Here is a 20,213-nt window from a genome sequence, read left to right on the forward strand (position 1 = left end):
TTCAGGGATCCCCTGGGGGTACTGGAACATACCCTCCGCCCCACAGATAAGGAAGGGGCTATGGTACTTGGAGTTCTGAAGAGATTAATGTGAGTACTCATATGCCCAGACAGGTCTTGGAGAGGTGACATCGGAGTTGTGCTAGAGTGGGAAGGAAACACCACCGCTGAAAGACCTGTCCTAGGAAAGGACTTCTAGCCTGGGATGCTTGGAGCCCCGTGTTTCCTTTACAGAGCCGAAGGAGGGATAAGAGTGGCAGATGGGAGATTCTAATTTGCATGCGAGATAAGATAGGGAACTGCGAATATAGGGCAGCCTTTCCAAGTTTCTAGGGATGACCTCAAATCTTCTGGGAGAGAGAAACGTGTGACTGGGATGAAGCCCTTTGAGATGTCGAAATAGATTCATACGCTAGTGGATGAAGGGAATGGGGGAAGGAGAAGAAGGAAAAGCAGCATAATTTATTCGCCCCAGATAAAGAGGCCAGTGGAAGGAGGCGGCGATAAGGAAGTGCTACGCTTTGTGGAACAAGTGCAGATTCAGCCAATGGCTGCTTCATATATTATTCATTTTAATCTTTGATTTCTCCAATTAGATACTTTCAAAAAACCCCATTGGCCGTGTTCTTCCTATTCTCCAGTTAAAGCGTGTGCTCCCATTTATTGAGCGTCGACTGCATGCCAGGCACTAGGTAAGCATCCCAGATAATCTCTACATCCAATCTGCCAGGCGGGTATTGTTATCTCCGTTTGGCAATCTCCCGCACTGTGCTCAGGGAGGCTAACCCTGCTCTCCAAGCTCCAAAAAGCAAGTGTAAATTAGAGTTAGGATTGGACCTCACATCAATCTGGCCAGGTGGTGTCCACTTCGCCTTGTCTCGCAAGGTGCTCTGTAAGGACTGAGCAGCAGCTTAACCAGGTGAGCAGAAAGAAATCCTCACGCATGCCCATTTCAGGCCATGCTTTCTGTGTTCAGCAACTGTCATCTACTCATGAAGATGCACCTGGCCAGCACAGCTGTGCACCTACTATGGCTCTCTCTTTGGAATCTCTGTACAGAAAGAGGCACCCGGGAGGTCCTCAGGATGGCAGTGTCTCAGCGATGTCCTTTCTTTTCTTTCTTTCTTTTTTTTTTTTTTTAAAGATTTTATTTATTTGACAGACAGAGATCACAAGTAGGCAGAGAGGCAGGCAGAGAGAGAGAGAGAGGAGGAAGCAGGCTTCCTGCTGAGCAGAGAGCCCAATGCAGGGCTCAACGCCAGGACCCTGGGATCATGACCCGAGCGGAAGGCAGAGGCTTTAACCCATTGAGCCACCCAGGCGCCCCGGCGACGTCCTTTCTGAATGGGATCTCCATGCACTGGCTCTGTGGTCTGTGAACAGATAAAAGGAACTCAGTGTAGAGTTGGCAACCTCAGGACTCGGGGAAGCTACATCAGAAAGATTTGTAGAGACGTGCAGGGGTGGCACGTGGGACACAGGCAGTGAGAGCAGGAGAAAGAAAGAACCAGGCACCTTGTATTTTCTGTAAGTAACAATAGCGACTCCCGCATATGGTAATTACCTGAGGGTTAAGCACAACGTTCAACAATAAAGATGGTAGTGGACACATCACGTGCGCTCTGGAAGGGAGAGCTGTGATTACCGTGGCATTAGCAGGTTGAATGGGAAGATTGTTCTTGCTCCTCTTTGGAGAAGAGCCCGAAGTACAAGAACGTATGATGATTTCGCTATTTATAATTTCAGTATTTACAGTTGACATTTAAGATTTTAATGTTTTAAACATATAAGTGTTGCAACATGTTTTGTTAGATGCCTCTTTTGGTATCAAATTACATTTCAACTGTAATTTCTATGTTTTTCTCCTTCCCTCCACCCCCCCTTGGTTTTCTAGTTTTACTTTTGACAACCTCGAAAGCGCATCTCCCCCAGGTTTGTTAGTGAGCCCTGCCTCACCACATACTGGCAAGACAAAGACTCTTCCTTTCTAGTGCTGCCGGCCTAACCCTTACCGCCTTCTGTCACTGAGGCTCCTAATTCCCAGCGGTGTCACTGGGCAGGGAGGAGTTATTCTGTGCACTCAATCCCGTACTGGTTCATTCACTGAGTTGTTCATTCAAAAAATGTTTCTAAGTACCTGCTCCCCTCCAGGCCCTGCGGTGACCTTCAGCCCCAGTGGTGAGGTTGCCCTAACCAGAATTCCCGAAGTTCATATTCCCCTTGGGCAAGGAATTCTCTAATGACACCAGTAAATAATTACAAGTGCTCCTACGTACTAACAAGGAAAAATGAAAAGAAGCTTTTAGAGCACGTGTTTGGGAAGCCTGGAGTGGTTTTCCCGAGGGAAGTTTTGGGGAACTTCCAATGACCCTGGGGTACCCACACATTCCAGATGCCGTGGAAAGTGTGTTACTGTTGTTGTGGGGACACTGAGCTTCCTAGACTCTCTTGCTCCTTAACTCTCGTGCAGCCCCCAGAATTCACCCCCAAGATTTGTCTTCATGTATTCATAAATTATCTTCCTTGAAGAGTGTATTTCTGGCCCTTTCCAACACTTCAGACACATCTGGTTTTCTTTCCCTGTGTTTAAGATTAATAGTCTGCAACCTCTTCTTCTCAACTTTCTGTAAACTCCAAGTAGCATTTTTCTTGGCTTTTGTGTCTTTCATTTAAGAAATAAATAATTATGCGCCCTGTTTTCCACTCACCTCCTTTCTCCTTATTATTCTTCTCCGGCTCGGCACATTCACCTGCCAGCTGTTTCCCTTTGAATTTCGGACCTTCCTTTGTACTTTCTCTCCAGCCATCAACCAATATAATAATATATCCTCTTGCAGCAAATGTGCCAGATCATGCATAGCAGTTAATTCCTTAATTTCCAAAAAAGTGGGGCTTTTAAAGTATTCTCTGTGATTTTTTTTTCTCCCTGTATTCGCCTTTGTGAAATTGAATCATTTCAATTTGCTAAACCGGCTAATAATGATTAATACAAATATCAAATCATCAAATCTAATGAGCATGCCTTTTTTCCATGAAATCAAAGCTTTCACATGTAGTTGAAGAGTGTAAAGCCTGGCATTAGTGCTCATTGAAGGCACAGAAAGTTTTCAGCCATCTCAAAGAAGGCATCAGTATTCATTTTCAGCACGGTGCCCTATGAATCCTTATGTTTAGAACACTTCTCCACTGGAATAAATCTTATAGCTGATTATCACAGCAGTTGGCCCGGTGCCAAAAGCAATTCTGGGAACGGTATTCAATCAATGTGTAAACCAGTGAAATGCCAGGAACTTTTGGAAGACCAAGAAGGGTGATTAGTTATTGAAGAATAAACATAGTAAAACATTAAGCATACTCTCTCAAACAGTGCAGAAAAGAATTTTCCATGAGTTCATATGAATATAGTCCTGGTTATATTTTAGGATGTGGGTTCCACCAGATGATTTATATTTTGTTACATTGTTGGAGAACATTTAACTAGCGCAAAGTATGTCATTTAGAGTTTAAAGGAAATAAACACTCCTATTATTCAAGGTAATATGTTTAGAATACCACCATCAACATATACTTTTATTTATAATATAATAAGAAACTTGATATAGAAAAATAAAAACAGTAATAAATCGATGAAAGTAAAACCACGGGAGCTGAAAACTGAGAATTTTGACTGTTAACAATCAGCGAAACAGAATGTTAAGATGCCATGTCACAGTGTCTTTAAATAGAGAAAGAACCCTCGGGTTATGGAGTCTGTATGTGGGCCATATTATCCAACCCTTCTGGAACATATTCCATTTGGATTCTAGAATACTTCAAAATTCTAATAAAACTCCTAATGGAAAAAAACCACTGCATTCAGGCACAGGTTCATAGTGTCCTAAAACTTGGGCTGGGAGATGGAGAGAGGAAGGGGTCGCTCGCCCCACCAGCTCCCCAGCCAAATGAAATCCGTGAGCAAAATACAACCTACTGCCAATGAAAGAAAGCTTACGTTTTCCTGGTTCACGACTAACTGAAAATACTTTGTCCTAATTCATATTTGTCACTTTGAAAATTATGTGGGCGTACATAGCTTCACATTGGGATTTTCAGAAGGAAATTGTTATTTTTTATTCTGCGTTTCTGGACCGCATTTCCACTTAACCAACACATCCATGAGAAACGGGCCAGGACCAGTCTGCTCATTGGTAATCTTTAAAATGTAGGTGCAAAAACCAAACAGTGACTTAGCTTGTGACCATCAATTTTTTTTTAAAAAAGGATGGCCGAGATTAACCATTCATTATATTTTTTATTATACTCTTATTTTTAAAGCTCTATTTTCGGTTAGAGATAGGCACTGCGTAAGTGTGTGTGTGTGCGCAGACACACACCAAGAAACATATAATGCCTTCATTACTGTCAAAGCAAATATTTTACCTATTTTTGCTGAAGAGTTCATTTAGCGAAATAAGACATAAATCTTTTTTTTAAATAAAAACATGTGTCTAAAAAACATGAACTGTGCCAATACACGACAAAAATCAAGCTGAGATTATTTAAAACTGTATGTAAATGACCTTTAGTGGTATATATCATAGTGAGGTTTATGTGCCACCATACATAATTCTGGAATAGGTACAAAAGCAATATTTATGTGTAGTAATATTTTAGGAACCAGCATATTAACTGAAAATTGCAAAGTGGATTTACAGTTAAGACTATGCAAAATGTTTTCTGGCTTCGTAGGACTGGGGCATTGCCCTCTTGGCTGAATGTGTTAATTCCTAAAACGTCCCATCATTTGTCAGTTTTCCTTGAAATCAATTACACACGTCAGGTGTCTGTCAGGTGTTCCGAGGGGGAAGGGAATTCACCCAGCATATGTGCACTCATTGACACATACATAAAAGAGAACATTTGCAGATGTTTTGATAACGCAAGGGTTCAAATCATTTGTCCTAAGGCAGTATTTGTAGTAACACTTTGATCAGTTTTACGGTGGTTAGACTATTTTCCCTGCAGAAATTACCACACGACCCCAAAGGACAAGAGAAATATTATGTGAGAAAATTGGAAAACATCCGATTGGCATGTTCCAGCAAGTAGGACCAGAATGAATTGTGTTCAATCTGATTTCAACTACTTAATGTAATACGTTTAATACCACAGTGCATCGAGAGAAGCCAACAGATAAAACCCACATAAATCATAAAAATTGCTTCACTGCAACAATATTCATAGGCCTTTAATTGTGATATCTTTTCTTTAAAAAAGTTGTAGTTCCCTGCTTTCCTCACAATTATTAGCATTTGCAGAATCTTTTATGATTTTCGTACACAATCTTATTTAATTCACTCTTTACCTGAAAAATATTTTTCTGTCTTCTTGCTCTATTTGAGTAAGTCAGAGAGTACTGGAAAATATAGGACTACATTACCTTTTCTGTATCCTGACAGCTTTCATGATATTATTTGGTTGAAAAGATAATATAATAATAATCTCAATCGTCTTAGAGTGTGGAAAATTATTATCATAGAGTTTCACATTAAAATATTAAGATGGGTTGTCAGGTGCAACTTCTTCTATAATTCAAAGAATTTCCAAAAACTTGGAGCATTGCAGAATACTGAATGTTGATCCTTCCACTGACCCGTAATCGCTGGTTCAGAAAGTGCAAAGAGGCAAGATCACAGCTTCTACTCTTCTCTCTCAACTCAGTATTTGATCAGCAGCTGATTTTCTCTCTTGTTACTTTAGCTATATGCAAAAATCCTCTTTTCCCCAATGGATATGACTTGAACATGTTGTTATTTCTTAGAGAAAGCAAGTCCATCTATTGGGAAAAGTTGTTCAGCTCATGAATTTTACCCACCACGGCCCCATGCAAGATTATTAACCTCTTTATGTTTCACCAGCATAAACCGATTTTCTAACATAAAAGGAAGCCATTTTTAAAATGTTTATTTGCTAAAGACAGAACTCTTTCTCCCAAGAGACTTTTGTGTCACAGTTCTTGTTTTTTGCGCAGCAGTTTTTGGAAAGGACATTATGATACTTGTAATTTCATACTATTAGAAAATAAATAATTCTTATGCCCCATAATTTCAAAGATTTTTTTTTATTGTAAAGAATTTCTTTAGTTTGAGTTCTTTCTTTCGGGAGCACCTAAAATATTTATTTCCAAGCATGAATGAAGCTCACTTTTACAAATGAAATCATAAGTAACGTGGGAAATGAGGTTGTTGATGGTGAAAGCAGAAGGACTGTAAATAAACGCTCGTCACAGTGCTGCTTTAAACAGTTACGTAGAACCCAGTAGAATGCAACTTCATGGAGAGTCTTCTTAGAGAAATGCAGAGCCATTCAATTTTGAGGACACAAAGTTTAATAGCTATCTGTGCAAACCCCCTTTTTTTGCATCAAATTTCTTAACCAGTTCGTTTGACTCTGCAGGTATCCTGCCTCTCTCTGAGGCATGGATCTGGTAAAATAGCAGTGTCTGGCTACTCTGAAGATGACTTTACTGAAGAAACAAGGACAGTCTTGATGTTGCTAGAGGATTTTAGCCATTTATTAAAAAGGGTGTCATGTTAATAAATATTTTTTATTGTGCACAGATTTTTAGATAGAAGAGCTTTTTATTAAAATCGTGTTATTGCCAGGATTTTTGACGTCCTCTGTTAAAAATCTAACTTTCCCGAATTGGATTCATTTGCCTCTGATTTCACTGACATACAAAGATCAAAATTAGGTTGCCTGGTCTTGTTTTAGAATGTTCGTTTACAATGGAGACACCCCGTAAATGACAGTACTTCAGAAGTTCATGCTAAAGAGGTGTTCAATTTGTGGATTCGGTACTCTGATTTCAATCTTTGAAATTCTAGTATTTCTTTATATTTTCATCTTGTTAAATGCTTTTATTAGGAAGAGGTTGCTTAAGAAAGTATTACTGATGGTAATTAAAATGACTGTTCATTTTTAAACATTTCTAATGTATTGCCTGAGATATGAACATTTGAAAAATAGTATTTGACTAAGTTGGAAGACAGAGAAAGCTGCAACATCTGATTTGTTACATTGAGGTCTGCCTAAATCTCACTGTAAAACTCTTTCTTTGAAAATGGAGGGAAGTCTGGGTAGCTTAGTCAGTTAAGCATCAGCCTCCGGCTCAGGTCATGATCCCAGGGTTGTGGGATCGAGTCCCGCATGAGGCTCCTTGTTCAGCCTGCTTCTCCCTCTTCCTCTGCCAGCGGTTCCCCCTGTTCGTGCTTTCTCTCTCTCTTTTTCTCTCTCTCAGTCAAATAAATGAATAAAATCCTTAAAAAATGGAAACACTTTTTCTATTGCTGAGCCGGAAATTACTTTGGAGTTGGTTTTTCTTCTCTGCTTTAAATAACGTAATATTGTAGGATTGGAGATGGGGACCTCTTTTTCTGGACTGCAGCAAGATGGGTGCACACTCAGACCTAAATCATGCATTGTAGCACCTGCCTAATAAAAGAAGACATGATAATATTTTTATTAAAGATCTTATTTGTTTATTTGAGAGAGAGAGAGGGAGTGAGAGAGAGCTGGCATGAACTAGGGGAGGAGCAGATAGAGAGGAGCTCCCTGAGCAGGGAGCCTGACACGGGACTCTCTCCCAGGACCCCGAGATCATGACCTGAGCCAAAGGCAGACACTTAACTGTCTGAGCCACCCAGGTGCCCAAAGAATATATTTTAAATTCTAATTGTTCAAATGTTACTATAAAAGCTCTCTCAAAAACTATCATCCCTTTGCACTCAGTAGGTGTTCAGTTGTATTTTTGGTATGAGCGATCAAAAGTTAATGTGGCTTTAGTTCAGGTGAGATTTTGAAGCTACATAAGCCTCAGTTCACTGAAATAGGTGTCAGGATTGGAAAGTGGTCAAACTCTTTAAGTCTGGTTACTAGAGCATAAAACACTGTGGTATTATTTGTCATACCATTCAAGGTGACCATACTTATTGTATAAGCCTTAGGCAGAACTGTTTCAGGGAAGTCCTACTATTCAGCCTTTTACTGAAGATTCTTTTTCTACAGTATTTATGATGACTGTGACTTTGACCAATCAATCCAAGATTAGCACTTCAGAGATTCATAAAGTAAGTTATCCCCTCTCCCATATCATGGTCTTTAAAATGTCCATAAAGAGCTTTTCACCTGTCTCCTCTCACTTAATTGGTTCTACAGGGAAAATCTGGTTCTTCTGACTGTTTTCATTCCCAATGGGGGATTTATCAAATTACCATATATTTATTCCTTATATAGGAGAATATTGACTTATCAAAAATAAAGGTGAGCCCTTGGCTCTATCCACTTTAACGCTGTTAGCAAGGCAAGGATTAGGACAGGCATGACAATATTGCGTCCCCTGGCACCAAGCCCAGTAATCAGCAGATATGGAGACATTGAAAAGAATCAGCAACACATTTATCAGACTTTAAAAATAATACAAAGATGGGTGGAAAAGTAGATAAAATCAGAAAGCTGAAAATTCAAAGGTAAAACTAGGTTTTATTGTTGGATGGAAATGCACAGGATAGTTATTGTGTCTTGCTTCGTGCAGCTCAGATTTTTTTCTGAGGTGTCTATAGCTCATCGGAAGCCTTCAAACTTAAAAATAGACTCCCCCCCCCCCCCGCCAACAAAAGGAAAATGACCAAAACAGCAAGGGCCTTCGAAAGTTTCTCATTTGAGAAATGCTTAAGACGTTGGAATGTTTAGCTTGAAGAATTGTAGGAATTTGCAATCTACCTTAATATTGCAATTGGCCTTATAAAACTGCCCTTAGAACCACACAGGCTCTCTCATTAGCCCCTGCTTTACCGATGAGAAGGCCGTTAACACAGAGACATTAAGTAACTCAACAGTTGTCACACAGCTAGTACTAAAGTACCTTGCCCCTCCTTTTGGAATAGTACCTTAGAGGTAAAATTGCTAAGAAGCCATTTTACACTAACAATGAAGAAATGAAACTTATTGCAGTTCTGTGCCCTAGACATCGTCTGCTCCATTCACCTAGTTCCTGGTCTTTCCCTCAAGCATCACCTACCAAACCTCACTTTTTCCACTTTGTTTCTGGACTTATAACTCATCATAATTTCTTCTCAATGAATATTTGTAGATTTGCTCATGTTTTTGTTGCCTTATTATATAGAATTTACTTTAGAGATGTATCTTTCCAAATGAAAACAATTATATAGTAATTATACCCATATCAATCTATACCTGCTGTGGGGGTTGGATTAGGGCATGAAATAGGACAGAGGGGAATTTAACCATGTGATGAAAACAGCATTGCTCTGTTTAAATAGAAGTTAGGAGCCCAGAAGCTTTGGTTCTTGGCAATTCTGAACTACCAAAAACAAATCTTAAATCACCAATAAGTTGTTGTTGCCCTAAGAAAAAGACACATTTAGTCAATCTTAGGTAAATGCCTATTTATTGTCTTGCCATGTCTGGGAGGAAAAAAAAAAAAGGATAAAAGAAAAATAACAGTCATTTTGCTCCAGAGAACGTTAATTATTTATCCTGATACAAACATAATTACCTGGCAGTTCATGGAAAACAAAAATGGGGCATTAGAAAGAATGAAATAATTAAAATATATTGATAATGAGCGCACACTGCTATATTGACCCAACGATGGTTAAGATATCAAAGATGTACGCTTCAAAAGGGTATTATTTTGTAATTAAAAAGAACTGTAGAAAAAGAAACTGACGACATGATAATTACACAGTGCATTTGGCATAGCTGTCAGTGGAAATGCCATTTGAGGAAAATAATACCATGTAAAAAGAAGTTAACATGGAAAAAAACTGAAAAGGAACTTACTGTTGATACAAGTACAATCCATTATACATGTCTGGAAGGCAATAGTTTTTATGATAAATTTTTAAATTCCAGGCCCAAGATATCATTTCGTGATCAACATCTTGTTTTCGGTGGAGGGGGAAGGTTGATCCTGTCCCGTATTTGTCATCATCAACTTTCTCTTACTAGACTCTCTCCTATGGAAACTGTGTTATCGCTACAATCACTATTACATTTTTTCTTAATTTTTAAAAGATGACCTTATTCGAGAGTGATAGCCCCTCATTAATAGTAGATACGTCATTGCCTTCATCAAGCCGAGGGACATAGTACCACTTACATTTTCAAAGGTGAAAATGCTTGGTGTGATCAACCCAGTGGGGAAAAAGAACTTGAAACCTCTCTTGGCATCCATCAAGGCAAAAATTCTTTTGCTCTTTCAGCTTTCTTCCAGCTGGGTGGGCATCCTCTTTGTGGAAAGTAATTGCTACAAATTCAGAAAGCATGAGTGGTTTGGACTAACCAATGTCTAGTCTTTTTGATGATTTTGAGATTAAGCCAAAATATTTTTATTGAGGAAAAACATTGAATTATAAGCAGCTAGCCACGTATGCTAACACTACTAACTGATCACTTGACACTGCATTAAAGTGTTTAGAAATTAGTTTAGTGTGTTCTAGGAACTCAGTAATAATTTTGCAGAGTCTGATATTCCTACTACCGCCTTTACATCAAGGCACTGGATACAGAAAAACTTCCACTCCGATGAAATGCAGAATGCATTTTACACGATCCCTCGTCCCCATGCTGCCACAAGTAAAGCTTTCCATATTCAACAACAGTGAGTCAGAGAACGTCTGGTTGGAAGACGGGCCTCATGGAAGGCAGGCTGTTTTGGGGGTGGAATTATGGTCACCTATAGACTGATAGGATTTAATTCAGTCTCCCGGGTCCTACCGTTTTGGAGACTTAGCTGGTATGTATTTCAAACAAGCCAATACACATCTGAGTGTGTGCTTGTGTATAAAACCCTACGGGAGTGGTAGGAAGGGTTTAAGACAGGAATGACAAGTACATAGTGTAGGTCCCAGCTCACGCCCACCAGCATTCTCCTGCACTGGGTACACACAGTTCCCTCATAGAGTTTTCTGCACAAATATCCCTGCTGTAGAGAGGGCTTCCCTCCCACTCTGCAAATGCCAGGACTGCTCACCTCTGCCTTCTTCTTCTTCTTCTTCTTCTTCTTCTTCTTCTTCTTTTTTTAAGATTTTATTTATTTATTTGATAGAGATCACAAGTAGGCAGAGACGCAGGCAGACAGAGGGTGGGGGAAGCAGGCTCCCTGCTCAGCAGAGAGCCAGAAGCAGGGCTGGATTCCAGGACCCTGAGATCATGACCTGAGCTGAAGGCAAAGGCTTTAACCCACTGAGCCACCCAGGCGCCCCATCACCTCTGCTCTTTTAGGTGCTCTGCCCTCACACAACTGTTGATGTGTTTCTTGGATACTGTTACTTGTTCATCCACTGTCTCCCACCCAGTACTGACAATTGCACAGAGGGGTGCTCTGTTTTGGCTCTGACGCTGAACACCTGGCATACATTTAACAATCAATACATGTTTATTAAGGAAGGGAAGAAAGGAAGAAAAAAGAGGGAGGAAGAGACAAAGAGAGGGATTAATATAGTCAGGGAGACCATCTAGGGCATTATTTCAGTAACCAGGTAGCAGATGATCTTAAGGTATCTTACTGCGAGGAAAAAGAGTTCCCTAATTCATCTCTTCCAAATTTAATAAAATTCCTACAAAAATATAACTCAGTATACTTCATATCTACTTGCATTCTTGCCCAAAGATGCCAGAACTCATGTTATTAAGGTAACAAATGCCTTTCTTAGGAGAAAATGCCTTTATCGTGCTTTCCATCACATTTTTGTGATTATTAAAGAAATATATGTCCAATGTAAAACATTTGGGAAATACATAAAAACAAGAAGATGAAAATAAAAATAGTTCATGAGCCTACTACCCAGGAATAGTTATTATGAATATATTGATATTTTTTAGGCTTTTTTTCCCTCTGCCTATGACATATTCCTATTTGAGATTGTGTAATATATACGCAGTTATTATTTTTTTTGCCACTTAGCATAATGACATAATTTTACCATGTCAGTGGTTACTTAAACAGCCCCTAGCATGAGTACTGCTTCCATTTTTGCTATTATAATTCATGCCATAATGAAATTAATGATAAAAATATGGTCAAAAGCTATCCAACAAATCTAGCCTCCTATCATTCTGTGTGCATTTTTTTAGTCAAAAGTAACTTTACTTCCCTCAACCTGCAGTTTTCTAAGAAAAAAAAAGAAATATCTATAAAAAAGGAATTAATAACCAAAACCAAAAAAATTTTGTCTGACATAACATGTGCCTTCTCAAATGTAACACGTGACCTTGCATTTGGTCTCTTCTTGGTCCTAAACACATCATCTCATCCGAACAGTGCAGCTGGATGTTTAGTAAAAAGCAGTCTTACTGTGTGTGTGATGGGAAGGAATGATTTTATTTTCACTGTGGTTGTTTTTTGCCTACGTCTCAGGTGAGGTTTGTTGTGAGGAATAACTAGAGAAAAGCAAACATAAAAACGGGACTGTTTTTCCCCATAAAGTAGAAACAGACACCCACGACTGTCCCTGCAGGAGAATTTTTCCAGAAGTTCTGTCTGCTCCATCTGCTTCCTCCAGCCAGACATAACACCCAAACTTCGTACTCTCAAATGGCTATTTTGTCTCTCTTGCCAATCTATACCAAAGTTGATTCTGTAGCCGGAGCTGATAAGCCACAAATAAGTGCATAAATGCTATAGAAGCATCTTGAAATGCACAAACCAGAACACTCATGTGGAAATGGACCTTGGCAGTAGGATGAAAACCTCCAAGCACTGGGTAGGTACATTTTGGACCCCAGCTGGTCAAATAGGAACAAGAATTTGCCTGTGGTGTTCATGGAGAATAAAAAACGGTTAGTTTATATTACAGTAGGGTACCGTAGATCTGTTTCTCTGATCGTGACTCTCATGTGCACTGCAGCTGTCTGACAAAGACAGGTACAAATAAACCCGGGGTTATGCCTGTGTATGGCTTCCTCGTTCTGTTTATTTGGGTGGTCTTTGGGGCCCCCAAGCCCTTCGGAAGCTCCGGTATCCTGCTTTGACTTCAAGTCAGTGTTTCTCCAGGTCGTGAGAAGGCGGCTTTGCTTGCTCTTGAAATCTGCCTTGTTTTGAGAAAGCACAATTTTAGTGAAGACGGAAGGACCAGCTTCTCAGTGACTAATAAGGAAACCAGATCTGAAAAGCAGCAAAAGCTCACCAGGATTTGAAAGGCTCTCAAGTGTTTCTCCACAAAGGCTCAGCAAAACAAAAACAAAACCAAAAACAGAACCCACAAACCTCCATCCTTGTCCCCACCTCCATTTCCTATGTCATGGGAGACACTAAGGGACACCGAGGGAGGACGACTTTCTTTCATCATCACAGCGTTTCCCCCCTCCTGACCGACACCGAAAAATCGAATGTTAATTATTTAAACCCTTAACCCCAAACTTTGTTACATTTAGTTGGAATAATTAATTCATAGTTGAACATCACACATCAAGTATAGGAGCCAAAAAAAAAAAAAAAAACTGCATGATCTCAGTCATATTTCGTTTCTCAACTACCTCTGTAACCTAATTAGTTTTTCCTTAATGTGTTCCATGGAATCTTTTTAAAAGGCTAGAGATGCCCTTATCTCTGTACAGTTAGACGTTCCTTGCCGAAGGTGATTTTTTTTTTTCCAATGTGTCCCGCACATTAGCGGGAAACAATTTGTCTTCGTGTCAGAAGGAACCCCTTGAACAACGTGGGGCGAGGGCATCGGAACAGCAGCCCAAGCTTGCCTCCAGTCTTACCTGGAGATGCGGCCGGGCTTCTGTTACCCGGGCTTCAGCTGTATAAACACATCGTGCCATCTGCACATGGCAGGGGAATTGAGCCCGTGGAAGCTCAAGACCTGTGTCAGTGTTTTCACAGAAGGACTGTTTATGAACAGATGTTATGTGGTGTTTTTCACAGAAACTGGACTCTGGAGAGAGAAAATGTCTATCAATTACCGAGGTATTATGTATAACAGCAATTTTTAACCTTGAGAACGATAGTTTTAAAGTTCTCGGCAAAATATTTTCAACTGTGACCACTTTCTTTGTGTCAAGGAAGACGCAACCTTGTGTCATATGCAAAGTACCCGCTGTCCTGGGCTTGGGAGATTGTGTTCTCTCGGAAGCAAGGTCTGCTCCGTGCTGAGATGCTTTCATGATCAGGAAACCTGTCCTCGTCCATATATGAAGTGCTGTGGCCTTTTCTCTCTCTCTAACTCTCTCCTTTTTTTTTTTTTCTTTTCGGATAGACACAAAAATGAAAATAAAACTGTAGAATTGAACGGCCCCTTAGATTTTCTTTGCATCAAGTTTTCTCCGCGTTTTCCGGGCTCAGGTAAAAAGACATTTAACTTGGTCTAAGTGTTAATTATGCCCCAGACAGTGAAGCATTCGTGGTTCTCCAAAATAAGTGATTTTTCTCTAGCATGCTTCTTGGATTAAATCTCAGACACCTACCCTGAGAGGAAGGTCCAGGACGCCACGACACCGTGTGTCAGAGATGGAATTATCTCCGACAGCAACACCAAAAGCGTCGAGGCCCCTTTGTGACCTGTTGACAGACACCATGTTTTGCATAATATATATATTTTCATTTTCCCTTAGCTTTCTTATTATTTATTCAATAAATCCTTTTTTCTTGCTGACAGCAGTTGTATTTATAAAGCTAAATCCAACACAGCAAAATGTTCATCACTTTATAAACTAAATGCTAATGTTTTATTTATGTGCAATGAAGAGAGAAAAAAAGAACTGAATTGATGTTTACCTAACAAGCAGCACAAAAGTGCAGTACCATAATAGTGGAGTTCATAAGCATTCTGGCTTGTAATTTTGGGTGTCAACATTTGAATTACAGAAAGAGTTTATGCAGACATAGCACGTACACAAGTGCAGTTTAGATCCACATCTATAAAAATAACATCTGTTTAAGCATACATTACATTTAAAAATAACTGTACAGTGATCAGCTGGTTAAGTACAGTTAACCAGATGTCGTTTTAAAGGGCCAGATGGAACTATGAAACGAAGATTGAAAAATTAAAAAATACTGTGAAAGGTCAAACCAATTAAGCAACCTGTTTTGTTGGCATGTAACAGTTAAAAAGTAAGTGAAACTACTTAAGGAGTGAGCAACACGAAGATGTGCCAGTTAAAACCAGGTCCCGCTCCTCTGAAGACAAAGAAAAATCCAGGCGGGAGCTGCTCACTTCACTGGAATCCGAAAGGAACTCGGCCCAGCAGCAGAAATGGTGAATTCTTCCTTGCCATGATTCCAAAGCGGCTGAGCCATCTTTCGAGGGTGTGTTTTCTAACAAAAATTAAACTTCTGTTAGAAAGTCTCACAGGGTGCAGAGACATTTTCCAAACACAAGCGACCCCCGGGGTAAGGAACGCAGCGGTCAGAGACCACTGAGTCAGTAAGACTGAACAGGTTCCTGGATGACTTACCAAAGCTGAGCCTTCAGAGCGAGCAGGCGGATACTGTCCTCGAACGCTCGGATGGGTTATTGTTTCTTCTCTCCTCCTGGGGATCTCCTGCAAGGAAACTGTGCGGCCAGTGCTCACGGGCTATCTTCAATGAGGCATGTTCTGTTACAGACCTGTTCACGTGTATCCGAGGTCACACATGGATGCTCCCAGGGCTTCTGTGGCCTGCAGATGTGTTTTGTTTGGCTTGCAGAGTCCTTTAAATTTGAATTAATTGCCAACGTCTGAAAATTGGGAGGCTTTGCATGAAACGTCCGGATTTCCAGCTTCCCAGAGAATCTGGCAAGGCCAGGCCCCCATTTTTTTTTTTTTTTTTTTTTTACCCCATCGCAAAAACTGGCCAAAGCCAAATAGGAACAGCTGCCTCTTTGGATGGACACAGAGTCTCGAGATAATGAGAGGCCCCGCCACTCCCTTCGAATTTAGACAATCTTAGCGGCCACGGCCGGTCTTACACCCGACCCACTTCATTCAGCCGCATTGCCCTGCCAGCCTCTGTTTGCGTTTTCCATCCTAGTATTCATCCCCTCGAGTGCCCACGTTGTACTGTAGGAAGTCAGTATTTGGGGGGTATTACTGTGTTTGTTTGTTTTAATGGGAAATGGGGCGAGAATCCTTTGATTCCCTCAGGTGACACACACAGGTAACTGACCGAGGTGGGCTTCAAATTCCAGTCTCTTCATTCTCATGTTCTTTTCTCAAGCTTCCAAGTCTTCATACAGCTGAAGCCCTGGGATTCGTACCCTCGAGCCTCCGGGTGGTGGTAGGCACCACTCATTGGCAGTGGAATCAATTGGCCTATTAGGAAATAGTTGTTGAATCCCCACAGGAGACACTTGAGACGTGGTCCCTGTCCACAGACAAGGACCTGTTTGCCTGAGAGTCAAACGCCCATCATAGAGCACAGGAGTGCCAGACGGTTTCCATCTGTCCAGTACGTGTCATTCGGTTGCCTTGGCCTGTGCAGGGTTCTGGAGGTAAGAAGGAGTCTGAAGCTAAGTTGGGGAAAGCTGTCGCCAAAAAGGGAGGGTAAAAAAGAAAAAAGGTGGCTTATGCCATAATTTACTTGTTTTTAATCAGTGAATTGATCGGGACACTTTTTTTATCTTTTTTTTTTTTTTTTTTTTGGCTTCTCCTCAGAATTTCCAAATTGTACTTCCCCATTTAGCACTGACTTTTCTTAACATTGTTCTGTGGTAAGTTGATAACAACAACAACAACAAAAACCCTTATATCTGCTAAGGCTGCTTTGTTTTCTAACCAAAGACTCATTTTTCAAATCACAGGCCTCTTTGTCTGCTATCTAAATTTTTTAGAAAATGTATTGAAGAAGAAAGGAGACAGATGATTGTATAGTTATGTCACTGAACCAGAAGAAAGTCGAGTATTTCTTTGTATAGGGATCCAGTCGTGCAGTTGAAAAGCAAGTAATATTCAGAGCAGTTTGAAGTCACTGTGATCTCATTTAAACCTCATTATCATTTTCCTGGAGGTAAAGTATCTTACTTGGGAGTGAAAGAGGCTAGAGAACATGTTTTAAGGGAAAGACAAATTAGGAGGACTGAAAAATGGAGGGCTCCACCTAACCTTTTCTCCACCCAAAGTATAACCCATGAAAAGAAGTTCAATGGAAATCACACTCAACCATCTTTCTGAAAAACCTCTAGAACACCTATGTTAACAAGACACATTTGTGGATTTGTGGTACTATTCAGTTAGAAGCCATATTATTGGCTGCACTTCAAAAGCAACAAGAATATCCCAGAAGACACCGTGTACCAAGCATTTTAAGTATCATGAGTAAGTGATTGTTGGTGGTGAATGTGTTGGGGTCAGTGCTGGGAAGAACTGACTCACTCACCATCCAGGAGGAGCAGCTCCTTGCCAGGAAAGAAGGTTGGGGGGGGAGGGAAGGGGAATCAAAAAAGAGTGGGTTGGAGACAAGAGAAAAGAGGAGGATTTAGAAAGAGGATCAGAAAACTGGCAACGAAACTTCACCAATACGAAAGGCCTCCTCTTCTGCATCCACTCCCTCCCTCCTCAGTTAAATGAACTGTTAAAAGACCCAAACCAATGCTGCAGCCACCGAGCCAACAATAACTTGGAAAGTCAGAGCAGATGGCTCCACCTCTCCATCTGATTGCAACACATCCATAACCTCCCCTCCGCTCACTCCCGCAGCCACCCAGGAGGACGGGCATGTTAACGGCTGACACTCAGAAAAGAAGGCAGGAGGAGTCCAGCTCCAGGCTTCCAAGCTCAGGCTGCGATTATGGGCCTAGTCGTGATGCCCACGGTGACCACTCAGTCTTCTGATGTTCAAAAACAGACTAGAAGCAAGTGGTCTTTCTTGATAAAAATTTGTCTCTTGCCGTTGCGTCCTCAAACATGAATGACTGTATGACCCACGGAAAGTGCGAGAAAGCATACGTTGCACCTTCTTTAGGCTGCACAAAGTGACATCCAGTGAAGGGGGAAAAATCTGCATTTCTTAAGTGTCGTGAAGCAGTGAACTATTGTTCTAGTTATTTGGAATGTCTTCCTATGAAACGATGCCTATGGTCTCCGATGTCAGCGGGAAGACAGTCTTCTGACTGAATCGTTATAGAGGCAGTGGTTAAAAATAGCCTCACTTTCCAACCCCATGTGGTGTGAGGGACACACGTCTGCTACAGTGTTAGTGGTGGAGATAGGCAAGCTGGTGTGGTTGGATTCGCAAGAGCTAACGGTTTTCGTTGGGGTTGCCTGAGGCAGTGGGTGAACTCTAGATTGCCCTTGGAATGTGGAGCACAGTCAGGTTTCAGTTATTCATCTGAAGGCAACCTTCCGGTGATCACCTTCAAATACTGCCCTCAGTAGGGAAATGGAGAGGGTGTTCAGAGAGAGAAGAGTCGTAGTGGGTCAAGTATAGAGGGCTCTTAAGACCAGGAACTGAAAAGAGAAGAAGCCCCACAAGGCAAGTAGGAAATCCAAATGAGTGACATGAGTCAACCAGCAACGTGAGTAAGGCAAAAAATGGCAACCAACATTCACTTAAGGTTGAAGGGGGGCATTAAGGAATGATGGGGACTATGGCTCAATGGAGAGAGAAGGGAATTCTGTTTCTAAACTAGATGATGGTGACAGCTCTATCCAGGGGGTCTGGTATTACAAGGTTCTCTACTTGTTCAGAAGAAGACAGAATCTAGATTTTTGTATGGACTCCCCAGAATTTTGATTGTTGCTGACTAATTCTATATTGTTTAAATTAAACACGGAGCAGGGAAAGAAAAACAACAAGTATATCCTTATGGCAAATGCAGCTTGGAGGGTATGAGTCTGGCACGTCCCGTGTTTAGGATACTTCCCTCTAGATGGGTGTGTCCAAAACCATTAGTGAACATGGCCCTGAATTTGAGAATAGGAGGACACACGTTCCAACCTCAGCTTTGGATGTTAGTGGCTACATGTCCTTGGCCAAGCCCATTGTTCATGCAAGCTTCTGCCTCCTCGTCTGTGTAAGAAGAAGTTACTTGTGCATTACACTCTTGGGGAGGACTTAAAACCCTCTTTGCCCACAGCCCCCAGCTCTACAATGTCAAATAGTCTTTGATTTTTAAAGCCTTTTATTCTATAATGAGAATAATATATTAAAAAGTAAATATTCCAAAACAAAGTCCAGATTCTGAGGAAGTTGCAAATATCTCACAAAAGCTTTAAAAATGGTTTCAGTCAGAAGTAGAGTGGTGAAGGTAGTGGAAGATGACAGACTGTGACACAAGAGGACTACAGAAAGGGACTTTTGGGGCCCTGAAATCTAGCCAAACTACTCTTCGCAAGGTATCTTACAGGAGAGTCTTCCCACATGTTTCACGGAATACTGATTCCCTGGGACTCAATGTTCCCAGAACACCTGACCTCTAGGTTTAAGTGAAGTAATCACAATGTGATTACAGGACTTTTCAGAACCTTTGATTTGGCCTTTAAGAGCTTCATACCTATAAATAGGGCATATACCATGCTGTATTCTCAAACCTTTGACCATAACATTTTTTCCTTTCTTTTTATGGGGTGGTGGGCACCAAGAACAAATCTCCAAATACAGTCCTTTATGGTAAGGAGGTTGTAACGACTTTACTCACTCATACTCTCAAAGCCTCTTTTTCCCTTCCTGTTTTACTTTTTTTAGGAATTTCTCCTTTTTGTGTGTGTGGAACCAAAAAAGGCATGCATTAAATATTTTGGTTGTGTTCTTTCCAAGTATCTGGAATCAGCATCAGTATAAAGCTCATAAGTTCAAAATTTTCTCATCAGTCATGTCTCCTTACTTTAGTCCTAGCAAGAAATGCTTTTATTTTTTGTTTTTTAATCCTGTTTTACCAAGTGTACACTTACTGGATTAAAGATATTAATAATATTTCTAAAAATACTAACTTACACCTAAGCTTTGAGCTGGGACTCCAAACACATTACCCTTTCAAGGCCTCCCACAAATTAAGGCAGGCTTCATGAATTTAGACTGAATATAAATTTGAATTGCTTCTAAAAAGAAAGCACATCATTATTATTTTTCACTGTTGGTTTTTATACAAAGTAAGTTCCTGGTCACAAGATAATGCAATAAATATTTAAAAATTTGAATATCTGACACGGAGGCTAATTGGGACTTTCAGGCCTCATTTTAAACACCATCACCAATGAGCGTCCTAATGTGCGAGCTTTGTTAAATAT

At 40.6% G+C, this 20,213-nt stretch overlaps 1 protein-coding gene across 3 annotated transcripts; it reads right to left on the bottom strand.

Annotated features, from left to right (window-relative positions):
- Window positions 1-11,210: 11,210 nt before the first annotated feature.
- On the bottom strand, window positions 11,211-15,854 carry LOC116579495. Of its 3 annotated transcripts, none has more exons than XR_004281296.1 (3): window positions 15,465-15,854; window positions 14,472-14,565; window positions 11,211-13,094 (listed from the first exon to the last, which is right to left on the bottom strand). XR_004281296.1 is itself a non-coding variant. In XM_032324959.1 (3 exons), exons 2-3 carry the CDS (start codon window positions 14,169-14,171, stop codon window positions 12,849-12,851), a joined length of 648 nt encoding a protein of 215 aa, XP_032180850.1. In that variant the 5' UTR covers window positions 14,172-14,565; window positions 15,465-15,854; the 3' UTR covers window positions 11,211-12,848. The 3 variants fall into 3 exon arrangements, 1 of the variants encoding a protein (XP_032180850.1); XM_032324959.1 differs by having other exon boundaries at window positions 13,770-14,565; XR_004281295.1 differs by lacking the exons at window positions 11,211-13,094; window positions 14,472-14,565 and adding an exon at window positions 14,614-15,324.
- Between the last annotated feature and the right edge of the window lie 4,359 nt (window positions 15,855-20,213).

The sequence above is a fragment of the Mustela erminea genome, chromosome 1 (assembly GCF_009829155.1).
Source record: "Mustela erminea isolate mMusErm1 chromosome 1, mMusErm1.Pri, whole genome shotgun sequence".
NCBI classification, from domain to species: Eukaryota; Metazoa; Chordata; class Mammalia; order Carnivora; family Mustelidae; genus Mustela; species Mustela erminea.

What these genes read in the sequence shown, in the direction of transcription:
- LOC116579495 (XM_032324959.1), bottom strand. Translation starts at nt 14,171, where the DNA reads ATGAAAGCATCTCAGCACGGAGCAGACCTTGCTTCCGAGAGAACACAA. An exon ending in AAGCCCGGCCGCATCTCCAG is followed by an intron (nt 13,095 to 13,769) that starts GTAAGACTGGAG and finishes TCTCAAAACAAG; the next exon opens with GCAGATTTCAAGAGCAAGCA.